General features: G+C 41.7%; 1 protein-coding gene across 1 annotated transcript; it reads left to right on the forward strand.

Annotated features, from left to right (window-relative positions):
• Window positions 1-19: 19 nt before the first annotated feature.
• LOC124864835 (ubiquitin-conjugating enzyme E2 Z-like) lies at window positions 20-21,016 on the forward strand. Its single transcript, XM_047359772.1, has 8 exons — window positions 20-282; window positions 362-828; window positions 2,133-2,205; window positions 7,623-7,810; window positions 10,469-10,580; window positions 16,672-16,784; window positions 16,912-17,002; window positions 18,484-21,016. The coding sequence occupies exons 2-8, from the start codon at window positions 380-382 to the stop codon at window positions 18,664-18,666; spliced, it is 1,209 nt and encodes a 402-aa protein (XP_047215728.1). The 5' UTR covers window positions 20-282; window positions 362-379; the 3' UTR covers window positions 18,667-21,016.
• Window positions 21,017-22,722: the final 1,706 nt, after the last annotated feature.

Consider the following 22,722-nt stretch of genomic DNA (forward strand, 5'->3'; position numbering starts at 1 on the left):
GAAGTTCCGATATGATTCTTTAGTGATGGTGAGGTGTTCATTTTGAAGCAATTTCTTACCAAATTTTTCCCATCAATAACATCCAGCCGAAGAACAGATTTAATTGTGGTAGCGAGTAGACAGTGTTTAAACTCATATGAAAACGTAAGACTTTAGGCAAGGTTGCTAAAATGTATTTATGCTAACGAGGAACAGCTATCATGTCGTGGGAGGAATTGATTTGCTCTCTGGCCTCGTCTAAAGCCGTTTCCTTGTTCTGTGATTGAACTCGGAAACAGAAAGGTAAAGGGAATTTCTCAGTCAAGAGTCAATGTGGCTTTCAAGTTCCAGTACAGGTTAGTCCATATCTAATTTGTTTCAGCGTGCTAGCTCGTCAGCTATGGCGGACAGCTTTGGAGAGTATAGCGGCAGTGCCCATGGCTTAGGCGTTCCCGTACAGGGCAGCGGAGCCTTCCCTCTGCCGACTTTGGCCAACTCTTTGCCGGGGGGACACCCTCCTGCTAGCGGTGCTCATCCTAGCCCGAACTCGGCCTCTCCCACTGCAGCCGCGCTGGGTGGCCTGGCCGCTGTAATGTCCCCTATATCCGCTGTTACATCTTCTGCAACCGGATTTGGGAACACATTCACCTCCGGATCCTCGCCACCTGTCGTGGCCGTGTCTCCGATCGTACATACGTCCTCGCCCCTACCCGGTGTCGGCCTAGGAGTGGCTGGGCTAGCAGGCGGGGCACTCTTGTCTCAACTCCACGCCACGTCCTGGGACCCGACTCTTAGTGCAGATTGGGACAACGAGAAGGCATCCCAGCAATGCATTTTGAGGATAAAGAGGTAAATAAAAATGTATCGGAAACAGTTTGAATACTTTAGTCTGATAATGTGTAGTAAGGAGTGAAGTCAGAAAGCTTCATTAAAATGTTTGCTGTTACTGAACTCTTAATTAATCAGCAATAGCGTTTTTGCTGCGGCCGCAACAAGTGAAAGCACAAGCTAAGCCACGCACTCAGCGACTTAGAGAAAAAAGTTCTGCTGTCTTAATATATTTTAACTTATTTGTTCTGCATAGAGTTCTAAATGGCCTAGTTACTTGGTGTTAGTCCCTTATTGCAACTGGATGTTCAGGATTTTATAACATGCATTTTATCAGTAGAAGTAATGCCAGGGATTTGTACAAGACCCATTATTTTTTTATTCAATATAGTTATTTAATCTTTAGTTATTTCTATATAAATAAATTTAGTTTAAACTCTATGTAGAAACTGAAGCTACCTTTTTTAAAATGTGACACCAGTGTTTTTATAAATGTTAATAATTTCTCACACTAGCTATTAATCACTTTCCATTACTGCTTCCTTTTGGTAAGTTTTTCACCATGCTTTCTCAAACCCCGAAAACTCCCTAAAATACACAACCCTAGTGCTGTTTATCGTCTTAGCTCAGATGAATGCACCTTTACTTCCTCATAAGATCAAACATTGTGTTTGAATTTTTAATGACACAGTTGCTGTAAAAAATCCTACCAAGTTGTGCATGTCTGATGTTCCTAGTAGGGCTGCACGAATTATCATTATTGCAGTAAGAATATATGTGATATGTTTGTAGAAGGACTGCAAGAAATGTTAACCAATTATTTAAGTACTATGCATTCAGGCTTTCTATTCCTGTAATATATTTACTGACATTTTTTAATCCAAAATAAAAAGTCATAGAAGGTAAAGAGGTGGTAAGGTGGTCAACCACAAACTCGTTGTTTCAATGCCATAACAGCAGACGTTAGTAACAACCAACTTTTTTCAGTGAAACCTTGTTGTTGAGATGGAAATAATGAATACATTTTCTTTCCAGTAGCTGAATAGACTCATTGTATGGAGTCTGTGTTTGATATAAACCCAAAGCACAAAGACAGTAACAATTTGTAATTATTTTTTATTGCAGGTCATATCATCAGTGCAACTTACAATATTAATAGATATCACATTTTCTTAAGATCGTGCAGCCCTAGTTAATTGTACTTAAAAGAACTTCGATAGTACTTAAAGGTTGCTGGTGAATTAGGTATTGCTACGTATCTTAGGATCACTTCCTCAGTTTCTAATTGAAGTGTCTCAGTTTTTTCTGTTGCCCTTTCATTGCAGGGATATTATGTCCATATACAAGGAACCCCCTCCTGGGATGTTTGTAGTTCCAGATCCTCAAGACATGACCAAGGTAAAAAGTACAGACCAGTCAACATCTGATTAATGTGGGAAACATTAACCAGATCGCCACCTTTCCTGGCTTCAGCTGTCTTCTGTACCTGTTTTTAATCTGAAACATGTTAACTGTGGTCCTTCCTGACTTATTTCTATCAGTACGTTATTTTCCAATCTGGCTTCCACTTGACACTTGATATCCGCCATTGATCCATTAAAGGTGCATAGTAATCATCTTTGCCATCTTGTTTGGGACCTCCAGTTCACAGCACTGTGTTTTAAAGAGAGGCTGTCCCCGCAGAATGCTTTAAATTGTGGTGTTAGGATGCTAACCAGCACCTGCAGAGCAGTCTGCAGTGAACTAACTGGTTGGTGTTCACTCAGCCAGAATGATAGCAAAGTTCTCTTCCAAGTATAATAGACCTAATCTTAGGCCACTATATAGGCTACTAATAACAAGAACTCGGATGAAAATCATAATGAAGAAATCCAGACTTAGAAAAAATGGTTGTGGAAGAAAACGGGGAATATTACATGAACAAATTGAAGGCTTGGTTCTGCCAATGTGTCCTGTAACCCCCTAGTTTTGACCAACAATCTTTTTTGAAAACATGCCGCACAGTGAAAAAATGTCTGTGGTGAAAACAGACCCCTGAAATGTAGGACTGTGGCCCTGACTGCCTTGATTTCCAAAGCAGCGTTTCCCCTACCATTATCCAAGGGGGGGACGGCGTTAGTTTTTGCGTTCTGGCTTGAAGCCCTGCCTCCAGCCACCAGTTACTTCTGTGTGACATAGTCACATTAAAGTAATCGACGTGAAACGGTAAAATATAAACACAAAAATTATACAAATAAACTACATACTAGTAATTTTTCTATTGTTGCATATGCATGAGTGTCTTATATGCTTTTTTCCATTATAAAATGATCAACTAGGATAGTTATCTGGACCACAGCCCAGCCAGAACTTCTAAAAGGCTCAGGGGTTCTGATGTGAGGAGGGTCGCAGGAGAAGCAGAGAGCAGAGGTGCTGCTGTCTGTATGGTGAAGCTCCAAAGTTTGCCTGAAAAAGTAATAATTTTTCGCTCTATGAGAAAGTTTTTGTCTCAGCCATGGCAATAATGAGGATAAGGATTTTAAAGCGCAAAACTGCTGACTTTGGACCGCGGTGACGTTTTGTGATGTTATATGTAAGTTTTATGTTCAATATTGGATATTTGTGCTTCATGGATTCAACGGGGTCTTCCTCCCATTTGACGCGATGCAGGCAGTCTGATTACGGGCAGCTGCCCTCTGCCTGCTCCCTCCTTCTGCAGACGCGGGTTCTCTTAAGGACATTCAATAAATTTTGCTGCAATATTTGTGACATGAAGTGCAAGACCAATGGCGGGAATACTTCTAATCTGAGGAAGCACCTGGTTAAGATCAAGATTTTTCCCAAGGTTTAAGAGACACAATTTTCATCAGCCTCAGATCTACAGGGGTTGGACAATGAAACAGAAACACCTGGTTTTACACCACAATAATTTATTAGTATGGTGTTAGGCCTCCTTTTGCGGCCAATACAGCGTCAATTCATCTTGAGAATGAAATATACAAGTCCTGCACAGTGGTCAGAGGGATTTTAAGCCATTCTTGCAGGATAGTGTCCAGGTCACTACGTGATACTGGTGGAGGAAAACGTTTCCTGACTCGCTCCGCCAAAACACCCCAAAGTGGCTCAATAATATTTAGATCTGGTGACTGTGCAGGCCATGGGAGATGTTCAACTTCACTTTCATGTTCATCAAACCAATCTTTCACCAGTCTTGCTGTGTGTATTGGTGCATTGTCATCCTGATACACGGCACCGCCTTTAGGATACAATGTTTGAACTGTTGTGGAATTTTCTTATCAAAGTGGGTAGAAGTTGACTCATAACAAGAGAAAATCCGGACTTTGTCTTTATAAGTTTTATTCAAAGGCATTCAGCGTTTGAAGACCCTGACACTGAGGTTAGTCAGTGAAACAGAGCCCCGAACAACATTTACACACAGTATTTATACCAGAACATGACAGTGTTATCTCAACTTCAAATAGTCTGTGTTTTATGACCCCAGACCCTTCTCGGGTTCAGAGGAGACTAGGTTACCTAGGAACAACCATCTACTCTCCCTGAGGCATCACCCTAACAAATGTCCTTAACCATTAAACTTCTGATAATGGCTTTTACAGCTTCCTCCTCTAACACAGATGTTCACTGGAGTGAGGTAAACCAAAGGTCATACATTGTGGAATGCTTACTGCAAGAATGTCCATCACAGAACCATTGGATGCACATGGTCCTCAAGAATGGTTCAGTAGTCCTTGGCAGTGACGCGCCCATCTAGCACAAGTATTGGGCCAAGGGAATGCCATGATATGGCAGCCAAAACCATCACTGATCCACCCCCATGCTTCATTCTGGGCATGCAACAGTCTGGATGGTACGCTTCTTTGGGGCTTTTCCACACCGTAACTCTCCTGGATGTGGGGAAAACAGTAAAGGTGGACTCATCAGAGAACAATACATGTTTCACATTGTCCACAGCACAAGATTTGCACTCCTTGCACCATTGAAACCGACGTTTGGCATTGGCATGAGTGACCAAAGGTTTGGCTATAGCAGCCCGGCTGTGTATATTGACCCTGTGGAGCTCCCGACGGACAATTCTGGTGGAAACAGGAGAGTTGAGGTGCACATTTAATTCTGCCGTGATTTGGGCAGCCGTGGTTTTATTTTTTTGGATACAATCCGGGTTAGCACCCGAACATCCCTTTCAGACAGCTTCCTCTTGCGTCCACAGTTAATTCTGTTGGATGTGGTTCGTCCTTCTTGGTGGTATGATGACATTACCCTGAATACCGTGGCTCTTGATACATCACAAAAACTTGCTGTCTTGGTCACAGATGTGCCAGCAAGACGTGCACCAACAATTTGTCCTCTTTTGAACTCTGGTATGTCACCCATAATGTTGTGTGCATTTCAACATTTTGAGCAAAACTGTGCTCTTACCCTGCTAATTGAACCTTCACAAACTGTTCTTACTGGTGCAACGTGCAATCAATGAAGACTAGCTACCAGGCTGGTCCAATTTAGCCATGAAACCTCCCACACTAAAATGACAGGTGTTTCAGTTTCATTGTCCAACCCCTGTATGTCTACAACTCCTGCATTCGTCACCGTTACCACGCCTGCATTCGTTAGTGACTCGTCTGCAGCCAGCAGCATGGCAGGAGAAGTGTTTGAAACAACTGAGATGTTACAAAACAAACAGCTGGATGTTGTTTTGATATATTCATTAAAGTTTATATAATGAGAAATAAATATGTTAAATTGAAACATTTTCAGATTTTATTAACAAATTAACATTTATTACCACACACAAAAGTACTGAAAACTGGTACCGCTATTGATTCCCAGGTACTGGGTATCGGTTCAAATGTGACAGTTACCTATGTCTAGCTGCACAAGCCTGAATTTCTCAGGCATTTTATTTCAGAAGGCTACAAAGCTGCCAGACATATACACTGCTCAAAAAAATAAAGGGAAGACTTAAACAACACAATATAACTCCAAGTAAATCAAACTTCTGTGAAATCAAAATGTCCACTTAGGAAGCAACACTGATTGACAATCAATTTCACATGCTGTTGTACAAATGGAATAGACAAGAGGGGGAAATCTTTGGCGATTAGCAAGACACACACAATAAAGGAGTGGTTCTGCAGGTGGTGACCACAGACCACTTCTCAGTACCTATGCCTTCTGGCTGATGTTTTGGTCACTTTTGAATGTTGGTGGTGCTTTCACACTCGTGGTAGCATGAGACGGACTCTACAAACCACACAAGTGGCTCAGGTAGTGCAGCTCATCCAGGATAGCACATCAATGCGACCTGTGGCAAGAAGGTTTGCTGTGTTTATCAGGGTAGTGTCCAGAGCCTGGAGGCGCTACCAGGAGATAGGCCAGTACACTAGGAGACGTGGAGGAGGCTGTAGGAGGGCAAAAACCCAGCAGCAGGACCACTAGCTCTGCCTTTGTGCAAGGAGGAACAGGAGGAGCACTACCAGAGCCCTGCAAAATGACCTCCAGCAGGCCACAAATGTGCATGTGTCTGTACAAACGGTTAGAAACCGACTCCATGAGGATGGTATGAAGGCCCGACATCCACAAATGGGGGTTGTGCTCACAGCCCAACAACGTGCAGGACGCTTGGCATTTGCCAGAGAACACCAGGACTGGTGAATTCGCCACTGGCGCCCTGTGCTCTTCACAAATGAAAGCAGGTTCACACTGAGCAAATGTGACAGAGTCTGGAGACACCGTGGAGAGCGATCTGCTGCCTGCAACATCCTTCAGCATGACCGGTTTGGGTCAGTAATGGCGTGGGGTGGCATTTCTTTGAAGGGCGGCATGGCCCTCCATGTGCTTGCCAGAGGTAGCCTGACAGCCATTAGGTGCTGAGATGAGATCCTCAGACCCTGTGTGAGACCATATGGTGCAGTTGGCCCCCGGTTCCTCCTAATGCAGGACAATGCTAGACCTCATGTGGCTGGAGTGTGTCAGCAGTTCCTGCAAAATGAAGACATCGAGGCTATGGACTGGCCCGCCCGTTCCCCAGATCTGAATCCAATTGAGCACATCTGGGACATCATGTCTCGCTCCATCCACCAACGTCACATTGCACCACAGACTGTCCAGGAGTTGGCGAATGCTTTAGTCTAGGTCTGGGAGGAGATCCTTCAGGAGACCATCTGCTGTCTCATCAGGAGCATGCCCAGGTGTTGTAGGGAGGTCATACAGGCACGTGGAGGCCACACACAATGCTGAGCCTCATTTTGACTTGTTTTAAGGACGTTACATCAAAGCTGGATCAGCCTGTAGTGTGTTTTTACACTTTAAATTTGTGTGTGACTCCAAAATCCAGGCCTCCAGTGATTTCCATTGATGATTTGTGTGTGATTTTGTTGTCAGCACATTCGACTTTGTACAGAACAAAATATTCAATGAGAATATTTCATTCATTCACATCTAGGATGTGTTATTTGAGTGTTCCCTTTATTTTTTTGAGCAGTGTATATGGTCCTGTTTTTTGCTCATAGATCACCTATGAAATGACTCTTAGGGACTGGGAGAATGTTGGGAGTGACACATGTAAATAGCACTCTTCACACGATGGCTGTTGGTGCCTGGCACTTTTAGGTCTATGTGTTTGCCTTACTTCACACTTGGTTGCTCCTGTTTTCCTAGAAGATGCTAGCTTCAGGTCCTTTTTGAAGAAATCTGTATTAAGAGCTATTTAGACCTGTTAGTGGACAAGTAAATTTAATAGATTTGAATGTATTCTCACATCTGTACCGGTTTTTTAAGACCTTTTTCTATCTCCTTTCTGAATATCTCCAATATTTTAGATCCATGCTCTGATCACAGGACCGTTCGACACGCCATATGAGGGTGGCTTCTTCCTTTTCTTATTTCGCTGTCCCCCAGACTATCCCATCCATCCACCCCGGGTAAAGCTCATCACAACCGGACAAAATACTGTACGTTTCAACCCCAACTTCTACCGCAACGGCAAAGTGTGCCTCAGTATCCTGGGGTGAGTTAGCCTCTCTGGCTTTGTTTACTTTCTGCTTGTCTTGTGTTCAGAATTTTGGAAACAGGAACATTTCTTATTTTTTATGATAAAAAGAATAATTCTGGGGTTATAGACATTTCTGTTTAACTTTATAGTGTGTAAAGTTAATATTTTTCGAGTAGGAGTCGGGGTCATTGTTATCAGCACAGGCAAGAAAATACAGGTCCTTCTCAAAATATTAGCATATTGTGATAAAGTTCATTATTTTCCATAATGTCATGATGAAAATTTAACATTCATATATTTTAGATTCATTACACACTAACTGAAATATTTCAGGTCTTTTATTGTCTTAATACGGATGATTTTGGCATACAGCTCATGAAAACCCAAAATTCCTATCTCACAAAATTAGCATATCATTAAAAGGGTCTCTAAACGAGCTATGAACCTAATCATCTGAATCAACGAGTTAACTCTAACACCTGCAAAAGATTCCTGAGGCCTTTAAAACTCCCAGCCTGGTTCATCACTCAAAACCCCAATCATGGGTAAGACTGCCGACCTGACTGCTGTCCAGAAGGCCACTATTGACACCCTCAAGCAAGAGGGTAAGACACAGGAAGAAATTTCTGAACGAATAGGCTGTTCCCAGAGTGCTGTATCAAGGCACCTCAGTGGGAAGTCTGTGGGAAGGAAAAAGTGTGGCAGAAAACGCTGCACAACGAGAAGAGGTGACCGGACCCTGAGGAAGATTGTGGAGAAGGGCCGATTCCAGACCTTGCGGGACCTGCGGAAGCAGTGGACTGAGTCTGGAGTAGAAACATCCAGAGCCACCGTGCACAGGCGTGTGTAGGAAATGGGCTACAGGTGCCGCATTCCCCAGGTCAAGCCACTTTTGAACCAGAAACAGCGGCAGAAGTGCCTGACCTGGGCTACAGAGAAGCAGCACTGGACTGTTGCTCAATGGTCCAAAGTACTTTTTTCGGATGAAAGCAAATTCTGCATGTCATTCGGAAATCAAGGTGCCAGAGTCTTGATGGAAAGTGCTTAAGTAATGATTGTATGTTAATTAATTATGCTTTATATGTGCTTGTAAGGTAAGTTAATTTATATAGCGTTTTTCAGTAACAAGACCCTCAAAGCGCTGTACTTTCAATTACAATACAATCACAAAGAAAATAAACACCTATACAGACACAGAAAAACAAATCAAATGATACTACAATCCTTCTAAGAAATCTAAAAATCTATTAATCCTTCTGAGAAATCTAAAAATCTCTGGCCAGCATTAAAATGATACAGATAACATTAATAATCCTTTGGGTTTTATTGGTAAGAGCTGGTTCTAAACCAATTTTTCTAAGAGGTAATTATATCATTAAGTCCTCTATGTAGGGGAAAGCATCTTGTGCTGAGAGAGAATGATCCTTGGGTTCGCTGGTATAATGCAGTTGTAGTCCAATAATAACAGTCATTTGCATCCATTGAAATTTAACTAAGCAATCACTGAGTTCTAACTAAGGACGCTGAGTCACTGGTGTAAAAACAGCTTTTCAAATTTTTAAGAAACTAGTATTATTTTCCTTTCACTGGTAAATTTAAAAATCTATGAAAAGGAGAAGAAATGAAATCCACATTTAGGTAAAAATAAGGACCATGGGAAAGCAATACACATAAGCAAAGATTTTGCAGGGGCATGGTGGACTCGTGAGGGTGCCAATATTTAAGTATGATCCTGTGTGCAAAGAATTAGACTGTCAACCCTGACGAAGGTGCCATTGTCCTTGAAAAATAAATGGAAGTTTTACCAAACGGCCATACAGTTCAGTTCACAGATGAGGGGGGTTGATGGGGCAGAGCGTCGTATTTACAGAACATCCAGGAGAAATGTTTTGATAAGAAGCCTGTGAAGGCCACATCGGGTCGCCTGAATTAGACAAACAATAAATGTTTTGGTTCAGGCCGTCTGTGATTTTCCGCCTGCCTTCAAAGTCTTACTGGCATTCTCAATTTCAAATCCAAATAGCCAAATTTTTGATACTATCAGTAGATCCTGAGCAAACAACTTTCTCCAAGATTAAATCATATCATCTTTGAGTCCGGGAAATGCAGCCAGCCTGCGATTCTGTTCAAGGATTGCGTCCAGCTTGCGATTCTGCTCTCTTAACATATCAGTCCGAGTGCTGAGAGCTCTAAAAATCCCTTCAAAACATCCCGGGCAGCTTTGGAGTGTTTTGAACTGCTGCCGATGTTTTACAAGTTTTTTGACAAGCCAGGTAACCGCCAACTCCAAAAAGCAGAAATCCTGTTATCAGAAATCCAATTATTTACAAATATTCCACGTCCTCAACTGAAATTGTTGTCAGGCACACAATCTTTCACTGCTGCCAGGAATCCGGAGAAGAACGTCCCGTCTGGACAAGAGGGTTCCCCTTTACCCTGTGTCCCCGTCGAGAAAATTTGATCGTTGAGAGACCAGCTGACCAAATCCATAATGAACAAATTAGGAGGGTATGCGAACAGAGGCTCTAAGAAAAACATAGACAAAAGGCTGAAGCAGGGCAAAAAATTGGGGAGGATCGAGGAGAGAGTGGAAAAGCGTCTGACCCCACCGAGAGCAGAAAGAGAAAAAAAATTTGAAATGTGTGTGTGTATGTGAAATGTGTGTTTCTGTAGGACATGGACTGGCCCAGCGTGGAGTCCAGCCCAGAGTATATCATCTGTTCTGATATCAATTCAGTCCCTGATGACGGAGAATCCATATCACAATGAGCCCGGCTTCGAGCAGGTAATTCTTATCAGCAAGGCTGCCAATACTGGTGCAACTGTGAGTCCAACAGCACCCAGAACCTGAACCAGTGTTTTGTGGGTTTTGTTTGGGTTTTTTTATGGACTAAAACCAACTTTCACCAGTTTTTGTTTAATCTTTTTTGGAGCTAAGGAAATGGTAGATGAAGCAAATTATTTTTACCGGAGATTATAGCTTCTCCTTGTTGCCTGTTATTTATAGTTCTCTTGATAGATGAAATACTGTAGTCTATAGGAAAATCAGATATTTCAGCTAAATTATGTTACTGAAAATTTGCAGAATGTTTTAAAAATAATCTGGAGAAGTAAATGGTGAAGGCATGAAGCTCAAACCAGACTTGGTATAAATGTAGTTTATAAGCATATGAGCTGGTTTTGCACCACCCCTGCTGTCAGTCACAGTCCTAGAGAATATGTCCAAGATCAGAACCACATGTTGGTGGTTCTAAAAACATTACTTTGGTGTACAGTATTACTATTTGCCTAGATAGGTTGGTGATGTTGTTGTATTTGTGGGTTTTCTAGTAGGTGTTTAACCTTCCTTTCTGTGGCTAAAAGTGTAGCACACAACTGCTGTTTTTTTTGCTGAAGTTGCTTGACAGAATGATATGATTTATACAATAAATACACTGCTTGAAAAATTGCAGAAGCACTTTTTCATCAGAGTATAATATCAAATCTGGGAAGTTAAGTAGTAGAAGGATTTGTTAACCAGTGTCAGCTGTTCTGGTGTCAACGAAATTAACAACAGGTGCACTAAAGGGGAAACTATGAGACAAACCCTAAAACAGGAATGGTTTGCAGGTGCAGGCTACGGACATTGTTTCCCTCCTCATATATTTGGCTGCTTTTCAGTAGTTTTGCATTTGACAGCAGGGTCAGTGTCTCTACTGGTAGCATGAGGCAATTATGGGACGTTAAAAGAGGTCCACATGTGTTTTTTGGACCTGAAGAAAGCATTCAACTGTGTCCCCCGTGATGCCCTGTGGGGTGTGCTCCAGGAGTATGGAATCAGGGGCCCTTTATTAGGGGCCATCCGGTCCCTGTACAAGCAGAGCAGGAGTTTGGTCCGCATTGCTGGCACTAAGTTGGACCTGTTCCCGGTGCATGTTGGACTCCGGCAGGGCCGCCCTTTGTCACCGGTCTTGTTCATAACTTTTGTGGACAGGATTTCTAGACGCAGCCAAGGGCCGGAGGCGGTCTGGTTTGGGGACCAGTGGATTTCTTCTCTTCTGTTTGCAGATGGCGCCTCCTGCTGGCCCCCTCTAGCCAAGACCTATATCATGCGCTGGGGCGCATGCTGTAGGAGTGTGAAGCGGCTGGGATGAGGATCAGCTCCTCCAAGTCAGAGGCCATGGTACTCGACCGGAAAAGGGTGGCTTGTCCTCTTCAGGTTGGAGGGGAGTTCCTGCCTCAAGTGGAGGAGTTCAAGTATCTCGGGGTCTTGTTCATGAGTGAGGGAAGAATGGAGCGGGAGATTGACAGATGGATTGGTGCGGCTGCCGCAGTAATGTGGGTGCGCTGTGCTGGTCCGTTGTGGTGAAGAGAGAGCTGAGCCGAAAAGCAAAGCTCTCGATTTACCGGTCGGTCTACGTTCCTACCCTCACCTATGGCCATGAACTTTGGGTCATGACCGAAAGAACGAGATCCCGGATACAAGCGGCTGAAATGAGCTTCCTCCGTAGGGTGGCCGGGCACTCCCTTAGAGATAGGGTGAGGAGCTCGGCCATCCGGGAGGGGCTCGGAGTAAAGCCGCTGCTCCTTCACATCGAGAGGAGCCAGATGAGGTGGCTCGGGCATCTATTCCGGATGCCTCCTGGACGCCTTCCTCGGGAGGTGTTCCAGGCACGTCCCACTGGGAGGAGGCCCAGGGGACGGCCCAGGACACGCTGGAGGGACTATGTCTCTCAGCTGGCCTGGGAACGCCTTGGGCTCCACCCGGAGAAGCTGGAGGAGGTGTCTGGGGAGAGAGACGTCTGGGTGTCTCTGCTGAGTCTGCTGCCCCCGCGACCTGGTCCCGGATAAGCGGAAAACGACGAGTACGAATAAAAGAGGTTCCACAGGCAATCCACCAGCATGGCAGATCAACTTGTGCCATTTCCTGAAGGATTGTTGTGTCTCCCAGCACACTCTCAAGAACATTGAGGAGATTTCAGAAGACTGCTGTCCGAGGTCCTTAACCCATCCACAGGTCTGGTATGTGCTGCCTGCAACATTGTTCAGTATAATTGGTTTGGTGGTGGTGGGTCAATGTTGGTCTGGGAAGGCATATCCAGGGAGGGATGCACAGACCTGTACAAGATAAACGATGGCACCCTGACTTCCATTAGGTAACGATATGAAATCCTTAGACCCACTGTTAGATGCTTTACTGTGCAGTGGACCAGTCCAGTTTATTGTTAAGGTGAACAGTGTCTTAATGTCCTCCCAATGTTCACTGGTGAGTGAGGTGGTGTCCTTCTCCTGAAGTCTTATCACCATCTCTTTTGTCTTACTGGTGTTCAAGCACAGGTGGTTACGCTCACACCAGTCCACAAAGTCCATGATGACCAACCGGTACTCTAGCTCGTTCCCATCAGACACAGCCCATAATGGCTGAGTTGTCAGAGAACTTCGAGAGATGACAGCTGTCCTTATTGTTCGTGTTGAAGGTGTAAACGGAGCTGCAGACTAGAGGGTGACACGGGAGTGGATTTTCTCTCCTGTCCCATCCCGCTCCCACAGAAAAATGTCTTGTCCCATCCCAATCCCAGGCCAGCATAACAAAAAAAATCCTGTCCCGTCCCACTCCTGGTAAATTGACTCCCACTCCCATCCCGCTCCCATTCAGAACGACTCCCACTCCTGTGCCACTCCCATTTTTGTTTTCTTCATTTAGTCTTTTGGCAATTTCTTTCTTTGAAGGACCAGTTAGGTCCCTGTTTTTAGCTGTAGTAAAGGCCAGTTAAAGTAAAAAGAATAATAATGAAGAAATAATAAAATATCAAACAAGGAAACAGACCATGCCTATCTTAGCTGAATAAACAAAATGTACATAGTTGTATTTTACGCATTTATTAAGTGATCGTTTCCTTTGAATAATGACATTACTTTTATGTTTCAAGTTGCTGAAACGAAAGAAAAATGCACCTAGTAAGAGAACTGTTCTTGAACAAAAGGCCAAAAAGGCATTACCTTCACAATTTAGAAACTGTACCTCAATGGTTCACAGCCCTGGTCCTCAGGGACCCCTTCCCTGCAAGTTTTAGATGTTTGTCTGCTCCAGAACACCTGATTCAAATTCTGACATGACCTCCTATACAGGCATCAAGAATGGAGGGTCAAACTGGACAAAATTAAAACAATAAAATCATCATTAAATAAATAAATGTTGTGAATGTCCCATAAGTGAAGTAAATGTAACATGAAAGAAATGTAACATTAAATGTGCCATTAAATCAAAGGTACCATTTATTTATTTAATACATCATTAGAAACGATAAATGTACCATTATATCATGAAATGGAATATTATGCAATTAAATGTGCCACTGAATAATTAAGTATAATTTTAAAGACGACATGGCGTAATTAGTGGTACACTTAATATTTAATGATGTATTAAATAAATTGTACATTTAATGGTACATTACATTTTTTTCTATTTCACAACATATTTATTTAATATCTTCCCTTGATGAAGCCTTTCTACGGAGTCCGCGAGGGGACAAGGGGGGATTATTTTCTTTTTTGAGTCCCCACGCAATAGTCTTTGCGTTATTTCGCAATACTTTGTGGGATAGTTTCCAAACCAGATAACTGCAAAAATGAAACAAACACTACACCCGTTTTGAGATTTATTGAGTTTTATTTTGAAATCGGCCTTAAATAAAATTATCTTCAAATCAGACTAAAAGACAGTTTTTATCCACAAGCTGTCAAACAAACTGCTGAACAATAATGCTGCACGAAACCACATCTGTGACACTTTGTTTGCTTATTACTGCTGCATGATGTGTACTTGTTTTTGTACGCCGTGTTTTTGTTTTTATTGTGATTTGAACGGTTCTTCTTATCCTAAGAATTTAATCGCGTTGTTTACCTGCATATGACAAATAAACCATATCAATCACATATCAGTGCTGTTTGTTTTATGAGCAGTTTGTCATCTGTGCTGCTGTTCCAAAATGCCGAACGCAAAAGTATTGCGTGGGGACGCAAAAGTAATAAATTTCCCCATGTCCCCTCACGGGCTTCCGTACCTTACCTCTTAAATCTTTAGAGCACATGCAGCAATTTTGTTGGTCAGATGAGACTTGACACATGATGGTACTTTTGGTTTGATGAATGAAGAGATGCAGGGTTGATTTAATCCAGAATCTGTCTTACAAGTGTCCCTTAATCACTGGTGAACTTGATTACGACTAAACACGTTTTACAAGCAGCAGACTGCGTGTTAAAACCGCTACATTCAACTCTCCTGAAGTTCGGTCATATTTGCGACTTTCCTGTCAACTCTATGAGTTTAATAGATAAGTCCTTACTTCTGACCTTACGTTGCAAATCCAATTTTACCACGTCCAGTTCTGCACCTGCGTTTGCTCCCTCCATCCTGAACGCAGGTGGAAAACATCGATCAGAAGCACTGTTGGCTTGTGGGTCGTGTAGTTTGTTTGACTCGCATTATAGTATAGGCTTCTTTGAAAAAAACTACACAATGGCGGCGTCGATCCAAGTTTTTTTTTCTTAAAGTTTATAACAAAGTCTCAGTTTTACATTTCCAAAGACAATTGATCCTAGTTTATTTTCCCTCCTGTTGGTTAGCTCCCGCTCCCATCTGCTCCCGTTCATGTTTTATCCTGTACCGTGCCAATCACGTGATCTTTACTGATGCTGTCTCCCGTCCCGCGGGATTCCCATGGGAATCCCGTGACCCGTGGGACTCCTGAAAAAATGTCAGCCTCTACTGCAGACTATCACCTCTCACTCAGCTGCGCAGCCTCGCGTACTGTGGCCAGTCAGTGAGGTAATCAATGTTCCAGGGAGCAAGGTGTCCATCCACTCCCATGTCGTCCAGCTTCTTCCGCAACAGTGCAAGTCTGATGGTGTTGAAAGTGCTGGAGAAGTCAAAGAGGATACATTTTACTACGCTCCCAGGGCTCTCTAGGTGAGTGAGGGTGGGCCTGTAGGCAAACTGCAGTGGGTCCAAGGTGGGGCTCTTGGCAGTGCAGAGGTGGGTGAGGATGAGCCTCTCCATGCTCTCCATCAGGTGGGAGGTCAAGGCCGATTTCTGTAGTGTAGCCATTTTCTGATGGCTACTCCCAGAATAATGCACCAATATACTAATCTCTGATGATCTCAAGCTGGTTTTTTGAACATAATGAGTTCTCTATACTCCAGGGACCTACACAGCTACCAGATCCCTGTCCAATAGAGCACCTTGGGATGTGATGGAATGGGAGATTTGCATTATCGATGTGTAAAAATCTAATCTGTAGTAACTGTTGGATGTTATTGTCTGAGAAATGTTTCTGACACTGTGTTAAATCTGGACCATGAACAATAAAGGTTGTTTTGTAGGCCGAAGCGGATCCAACCCCATACTGGCAATCGGTACCTAATAAAGTGACCAGTGAAGGCATTTGATATTTCTAACATGCTTAGTAATCTTTTTTTTCACACTAGTCCAGGAAATAGGCAGAGAAGGAGAAAAACACGTAGCAAAGGTTCCAAGGTTGGTAATTAAATCCCGGCATATAGGGTTGCCTGCCCTGCCGTTGTATTCCTGTACTCTGCATTTTGTTTGCATGCAAATCTTTTATTTTATAGTATACAATAAATGTCAAATGGGATAATGCCACATTGTAGCCACTGAGTGAAAACGGAGCAAGCCAATAACAGTTATGTCATGGTGAAGTTGTTTCCAACTCTGAATTATACATTGAAACCTATCTGCACTGATGTAACAAAGATCTGGAGGCTGGAGCTGTGGGTAATATTTACTTAAAGCCCTGGGAACTCGGCTGAGAGGCTGCTGTATGTTAGCCACATCAGAAGTTACAAAGTACGCTTGCGGTCTGTGTGTCCTACAGGAGCGCCACCCAGGGGACAGTAAGAACTACAATGAGTGTATCCGTCATGAAACTATGAGGGTGGCTGTGTGCGACATGTTGGAAGGCAAAGTACCCTGCCCTGAAGCTCTGAGGTGAGAAAGCACACACCTCACTTATAATTATAATTAATTAATAATTATTCTTTCTAGATTTATTGTGTGTTGCATTTAGGGTCTTGTTTTATTAAACTTATTGGAGTGTTTTTTGTCTGGGCTTTAGTAGTGTGATGGAAAAGTCCTTCCTTGAATACTATGATTTCTATGAGGGAGTCTGCAAAGAGAGGCTGCATCTGCAGGGTCAGAACATGCAGGTAAATCTCGTTATTTTTTAAATAATTTTAGAATCCTTTTTGCCGAAATTTAACAATAAAAGATGGTTGTGCCCAAAATTATCCATACCTTTGGCCAACCTAGATTTGAAATCATTTTCATTTTAATAATTTTAATTAAACCATAAATGAGATGGGCATCTCTCAAAAGATAATCAAAAATGTAAAAAAGAAAATCTGTTTTTATTTCAACTTTTAATAATGATTGGATATCAAAAGGTTTTTATACCCTTCTCAATAATAAAAAAAATCTTAACATTGTTTTTGTACAGTTCTGTTATGTGTTGCTCTGTTTGAATGTTGCTGAGCACACAAAGGTTGCACTTTTTGAACATCGCACAGAGCTTTTTGATGGCCGTGGAAGGAAGCACCTCTACTGCCGGTTGCTTAGTGTGACAGAGAGGAGAAGCAGGGAAACCAACATGGGAGATGGCATAGCTGCACCACCTAAACAGACTAACACAACAAAGCCAGGGTTGCAAGAGGGGCAGGCGTAGTGGGCTTGCGTTTACTCTCGATTGTTCTCTCACCCATATCATCCCTGACATTTTTGTAGATAGGAAAATGTTGAATTGGGGTTGCTATGTTTTGGGAATGGAGGGATAGAGGAGAAAACATTTATGGTTTTCACAATTACATGGAAAATTCCCTTGAAAGGTGAGGAGGCTCTTCCTACTATTAAGGCATACCCCTTCACCTTATTCTTTTGAAGAATAATTAATCTTTGATTTGCTCAGAGGTAAACTAATCATGCCACATTTGGTCTCCTTTCTTCAACCTACCTACAGTGCCTGAAATTCGCTCACTGTAGTATGTATCCAGAGGTGGCAACATTAGCCAGACATCTCTAAACAACATCATGCACCTCATCTTGTGTTTTTCCTCTGATACTGGATAGAACGTCTTATATCACCCATAATAAACCAGGAGATTTTGGGTCTTCTTGGTCTCCTACAAATCTTCAGTACCAGGCAGGTCTCATTCTCGCAGGTCAAACATTTTCACTGCAGTTTGGTTTAAGAACAGCGTTTTGCACTGCTAACTGTTGTTTGCTGGTGGAAACTAAGTATGACTGCCCATCTGATCTTTGGACATGATGGGAAAATAAGAATAGAGCTGAATTTCTAAAGAATGCTAATGATCCTTCGCTGCCTATTTGTTTATCTGTCAAAATGTTAAAACTATTGTTCTTTGATCTACATGCCAAATCACTTGAAACCTTAGGTTAAATCTGTTGGGTTAAGATGATAAATTCTAGGCACTTTAAATCGTCTGTGATTGTGGCTGCCTTGTGTCATTGTGGTAAGAGTTGTGACCCAGACAATACAGATATTAAATATGAAAGACAAACAGATGCAACTTTTTTCTGGTGGGTTGTTGTTTTCTTCCTATTTATTAGAAATTTCCTGTTGAGGCTTAGCTTACATTTACTCTCTAACGTGCTTAATGTTGCCTTTCGCCAGGACCCATTTGGTGAGAAGCGTGGTTGTTTCGATTACCAGAGCCTGCTCGCCCGCCTCAGTGCCACTCACAGACGAATACGGGAAAAATGCTTGGCAGAGGATAACCAAAATGACAACAACTCAGACTCAGATACCAGTTCTTCCGAAACAGACCTCGACAGCCAGGGCAGCTCTCAGCCCTGACTCCATGGTGCTGGTCTTGAACTGATTAAAACTTTGGTTCTTTATTTTGCCTCCATTTATTTCTAACTCATTGGTTTCTGTGAGGGATCTTATAATGGTATCTTATTGTTCATGGCTTCACCAGCCAAGATGAATCCAGGGTTTAGAACTGAAATGATACTCCCATTGTGTGCTGAGAGAAAAATAAGGCATACCTGTTCTCCCATTGAAAAAGGCCGCCTACTAGTTTAATGGGGACAGATTTGACCAGGTTTTTGTTCGACCTTCGCAGCTAATCCAAAACCTTTATTTTGATGGTAGTTTTACATAGATTTTCCAAAATAAAATGGTAATACCCAAATTTAGGTTAGTCCCCTCAGTGAAAAAGCCAAGGTGTTTAGACAGGCTTGGGCTGAATAAGTGAAATTTATGCGATAATCCATTATCGCTTGAATAAGCTGAAGCAGATGTCAGGCCGTCCTTCATGGCTGCCTTGTTTTGTTTTTAGATGTAAGGAAGACATTGTTCACAGAGGGAAAACTCAGAGGAGCTGCTCTAAAGATTTTGTCTAATTAAGTGGACAGGTTTACGTCTGTCTGAACAACCAGGCTGCAGATAGATGCAGCTCTGAATTTGTTATGAAAATGTTATCCTCAGATTTCTTTTTAGATGTTCGACTTTGACACTGTTGACAATGAATCAGGAAAGACTGATTGTCAGATGTGGAGAAAAGCTGTTTGAACATCACTTTGACACATTTTCCATTGGGTATGCCTTTTTTTCCCCCTCAGTGCTGTAAGGAAACAAAGGGTGATTTACAGTGTGCAGAGTAAGTTGCTCATTTGTAAACTTTGTTTTTGTTGCTACTGAGATACAAACTAACTATCCAGTTCTTTAGCTACACCATCAACGATAAAGTCAACTAAAGAACGTCAACAAAAAGCACTGGAAAGTGTAACACTACAACTTTGTTCAAGGCTGTGTACCACAATAATAGGCAATTGTGTTGTTAAAATTCTTAAATGTGGAATTTAGATAATTTTGTTGGAAAAAAAGATAGTCACTATTTAAAGAAACTGCTTTTACCATCATATCTTCACGCATCCAGAAGATTAGTTTTTTCGTACACACGTTGTCCACTGATCAAAGAATAAATTAACTATTGACTAATGTCCTTGATGAAATGATAGTTTTGGTCAGTTGAATACAATCACATAAATGGACTGCAATCAGTGGAAAATGAATGTCATTAGTTGGACTTTAAAGGAAACATTCCCTGCCCTTCCTTCAATTCAGCAGATGCTTCAGCAAAATGTTTTGACCAATGAAATGAAGTCAAGAGGAGCTTTGTGTTTTCAAATATTCAGCCTTCAATCTGGATATTAGAAAAAAAAAACAATCAAGGGTTTATAACTGAAACGATACTCCCTTTGTGGAATATAATTTAAGTTCTAAACCAACAAGTAACCTAACAGCTTTCTAGGTTACTGTTGTATGAAATAAATAAAAAAATGAAACATTTATTATTTTACATGCAGCACAAAATGTCTTTGTCGCCAAAACAGCCCTGCCTATAATTTATTGAAATTTATATTTTAATTACGCATAAATTAGAAAACGGTATTAAAACTATATTCTACTTGCATCTCAGCTGAAAGGCATGAGACAGGAAGTACTTGTCCGCTGAAGCACAAATATTAAATCTATTTTCTTTGAAATGAAATAAAAAAAAAATATTATGTACAAGATTTAAACACAAAATTAAGTTATGTGACTATTTCTTACTTTTTGCCAGTTGTCATGGAAATACCAGAGACTTAATGAAGTTTCACCACACCTCAGAAACAGAGAAGGCCACAAGCTTGAATGGTTTTTTACAACAATCATTGTCAACAAGATATGCTAATAGTAACATGGTTTCCATTAGATAAAGATTCAGTTTTAGATCTTTGTTTTGAAACTAACTTAGGGGTTGGGTTTAAATTCAAGTCAGTCTTATCAATGTTTTCATTCATTAAGACAAAGAAAAGTGCTATGCTTTGTCTAAAGCACTCTGCCCCACTGGCTGCTGTTTGACCACTAAGAAATAAAATAAGACTACCAATCTAAGGCATTCCTCTTCATTTTCTTTAGGTTCTATTGAAATTCTTAGAAGAAGAAACTTACAGCTTATTCAATCTCATTATCTAACTGTTGATTGTGACGCACTTCCTAAACTAGAAAATGCTACCTGTGTGGGTATGGGGGTCAGGCAAGGTTTTTGTAGATTTATTAAACCTGGGTTGGTCAAAATGGATATTTCAAAGTCTTGAACTCATTTGTATGGTACTTGTTTCAGAAAAGTACAAAATAAAGTGTAATAAAGTCCTGATGATTATGACTGCTCTTTTTTTCTCTTTCCTGTCCTGCAGAGTAGCACTCAGAATTGTCTGAGTGCCAATAAGAATCCCAACAGATTTACTTTCACAAGTGGAACGTTACGGCTAACACTAATGCTATGTTTGAAATGTATTAAAGAAACTTTATTAGAAACTGCTTTGGAGTATTTCAATTGTTATAGACACTTAAACGAATAGGAAACAATAAGATGCAGGAAAAAGATGGGGGGGAGGAAGAGCAGAAGAATGAAGATACTTATTCCCCTTTTTCACTGGCTATATTTTGGTGACCCGGCTCCACTCAGTCTCTCTCTACTAAGCACAGAACCAGTTGTGTTTCCACAGACTGCTGGAGTTTTGGTTTGAACTCCCGCTTCCAGCAACCAGTGTAGTGCACTGTGTGGCTAATAACGTTACTGTGGGACATTGTCACATTGAAGTAATCTGGCGAAACTAAAAAATAAATGTAAAATAAAACCAAATAAGCAAAATGCAAATAAAGTTTTTATTGTATATGCAAGAATGTCATGTTATTTTCATTTATAAAAATCATCCACTATGATAATTATCTAGAACACAGCCCATCCAGAACCTCTAAAATAAGGCTCAGGGGTTCTGATATGAGGGGGGTGACAGGAGAAGCAGAGAGGAGAGATGCTGCTGTCTGGATGGTGAAGCTCCAAAGTTTTCCTGAAGAAGTAACAATTTTGGGCTTTATGATGTTTTTGTCTCAGCCTTGGCAATAACGGTGTCAGGCTGGATGTTGGGTCTTTGTGCTCCATGGATTCAGCAGGGACTTCCTCCCATGTGACATGATGCAGGCATTCTGATTACAGGCAGCTACTCTGTGCTCCCTCCTCCTGCAGATGCTGGTTCATTTAAGGACCATCAATAAATTTTCAAACCAAACACACTGTTTTATGGTGCTTTTGTGTTTTGGGGAAAACGTGTGTCTGAACCGCGGATTTTATGTGTTATCAGCTGGTTTAGGATTTTATTAAGTACAGTGGTCTCTACCTGCATGTAATTCAGAAAGATGACATGCTGCTTTTTTTTTTTTTTTTTTTTTGCCTTTAGGCATGGTTCATAATTTGTGAATGATAAATTTTATTTAGGTTTGACCCGCTCCAGCTTATGTGGTCTTTAAAATGTTTTTGGCACTCTTGAGTTTTATTTACTTAAAACCGTCTAATTTCTCTTGGTCCCATGGCCAATGAGTGAACAGCGGTCTGTTCATGTCACATGTAGTCCTGACTTAGACTCGATTGTTCCTGCTCAGGAGCAGGGTCCAAAAAACTAGGTACCGGTATGGAAAAAACAGTCATGGAAACGCTCACAAAGCGACCTGAGTGGATCGGAGCTGTGCTAAATTGAGCCAGATGAAAAGTTCTATTGATAAAAAACTCTTGTTGCTTCAGTATATCAAGTCATTTTGGACAATTTCACTATTCCAGCTTTGTGGGAATAGTTTAGGGATAGCCCCCTCTGTTCTAGCATGACTGGGCATCAGTGCACAAAGCAAGTTCAATAAAGAGATGGATGAGTGCATTTGCAGTACTACCCTCAACCTGACAGAACACCTTTGGGATAAGTTAAAATATGGACTGTAAGCCATACTGTTTTGTCCAACATCATTACCTGACCTAACATATGATCCTCATGGAAAAATGGTCAAAGATTCCCATAAACGTTCTTTTAA

The sequence above is a fragment of the Girardinichthys multiradiatus genome, chromosome Y, assembly GCF_021462225.1.
Source record: "Girardinichthys multiradiatus isolate DD_20200921_A chromosome Y, DD_fGirMul_XY1, whole genome shotgun sequence".
NCBI classification, from domain to species: Eukaryota; Metazoa; Chordata; class Actinopteri; order Cyprinodontiformes; family Goodeidae; genus Girardinichthys; species Girardinichthys multiradiatus.

Bases quoted from the DNA above. Each gene is read 5' to 3' on its own strand.
- LOC124864835 (XM_047359772.1), top strand. From the start codon at position 380: ATGGCGGACAGCTTTGGAGAGTATAGCGGCAGTGCCCATGGCTTAGGC. The intron at 7,811-10,468 runs GTGAGTTAGCCT...GTGTTTCTGTAG, and splicing joins GTGTGCCTCAGTATCCTGGG to GACATGGACTGGCCCAGCGT. The intron at 10,581-16,671 runs GTAATTCTTATC...TGTGTCCTACAG, and splicing joins ATGAGCCCGGCTTCGAGCAG to GAGCGCCACCCAGGGGACAG.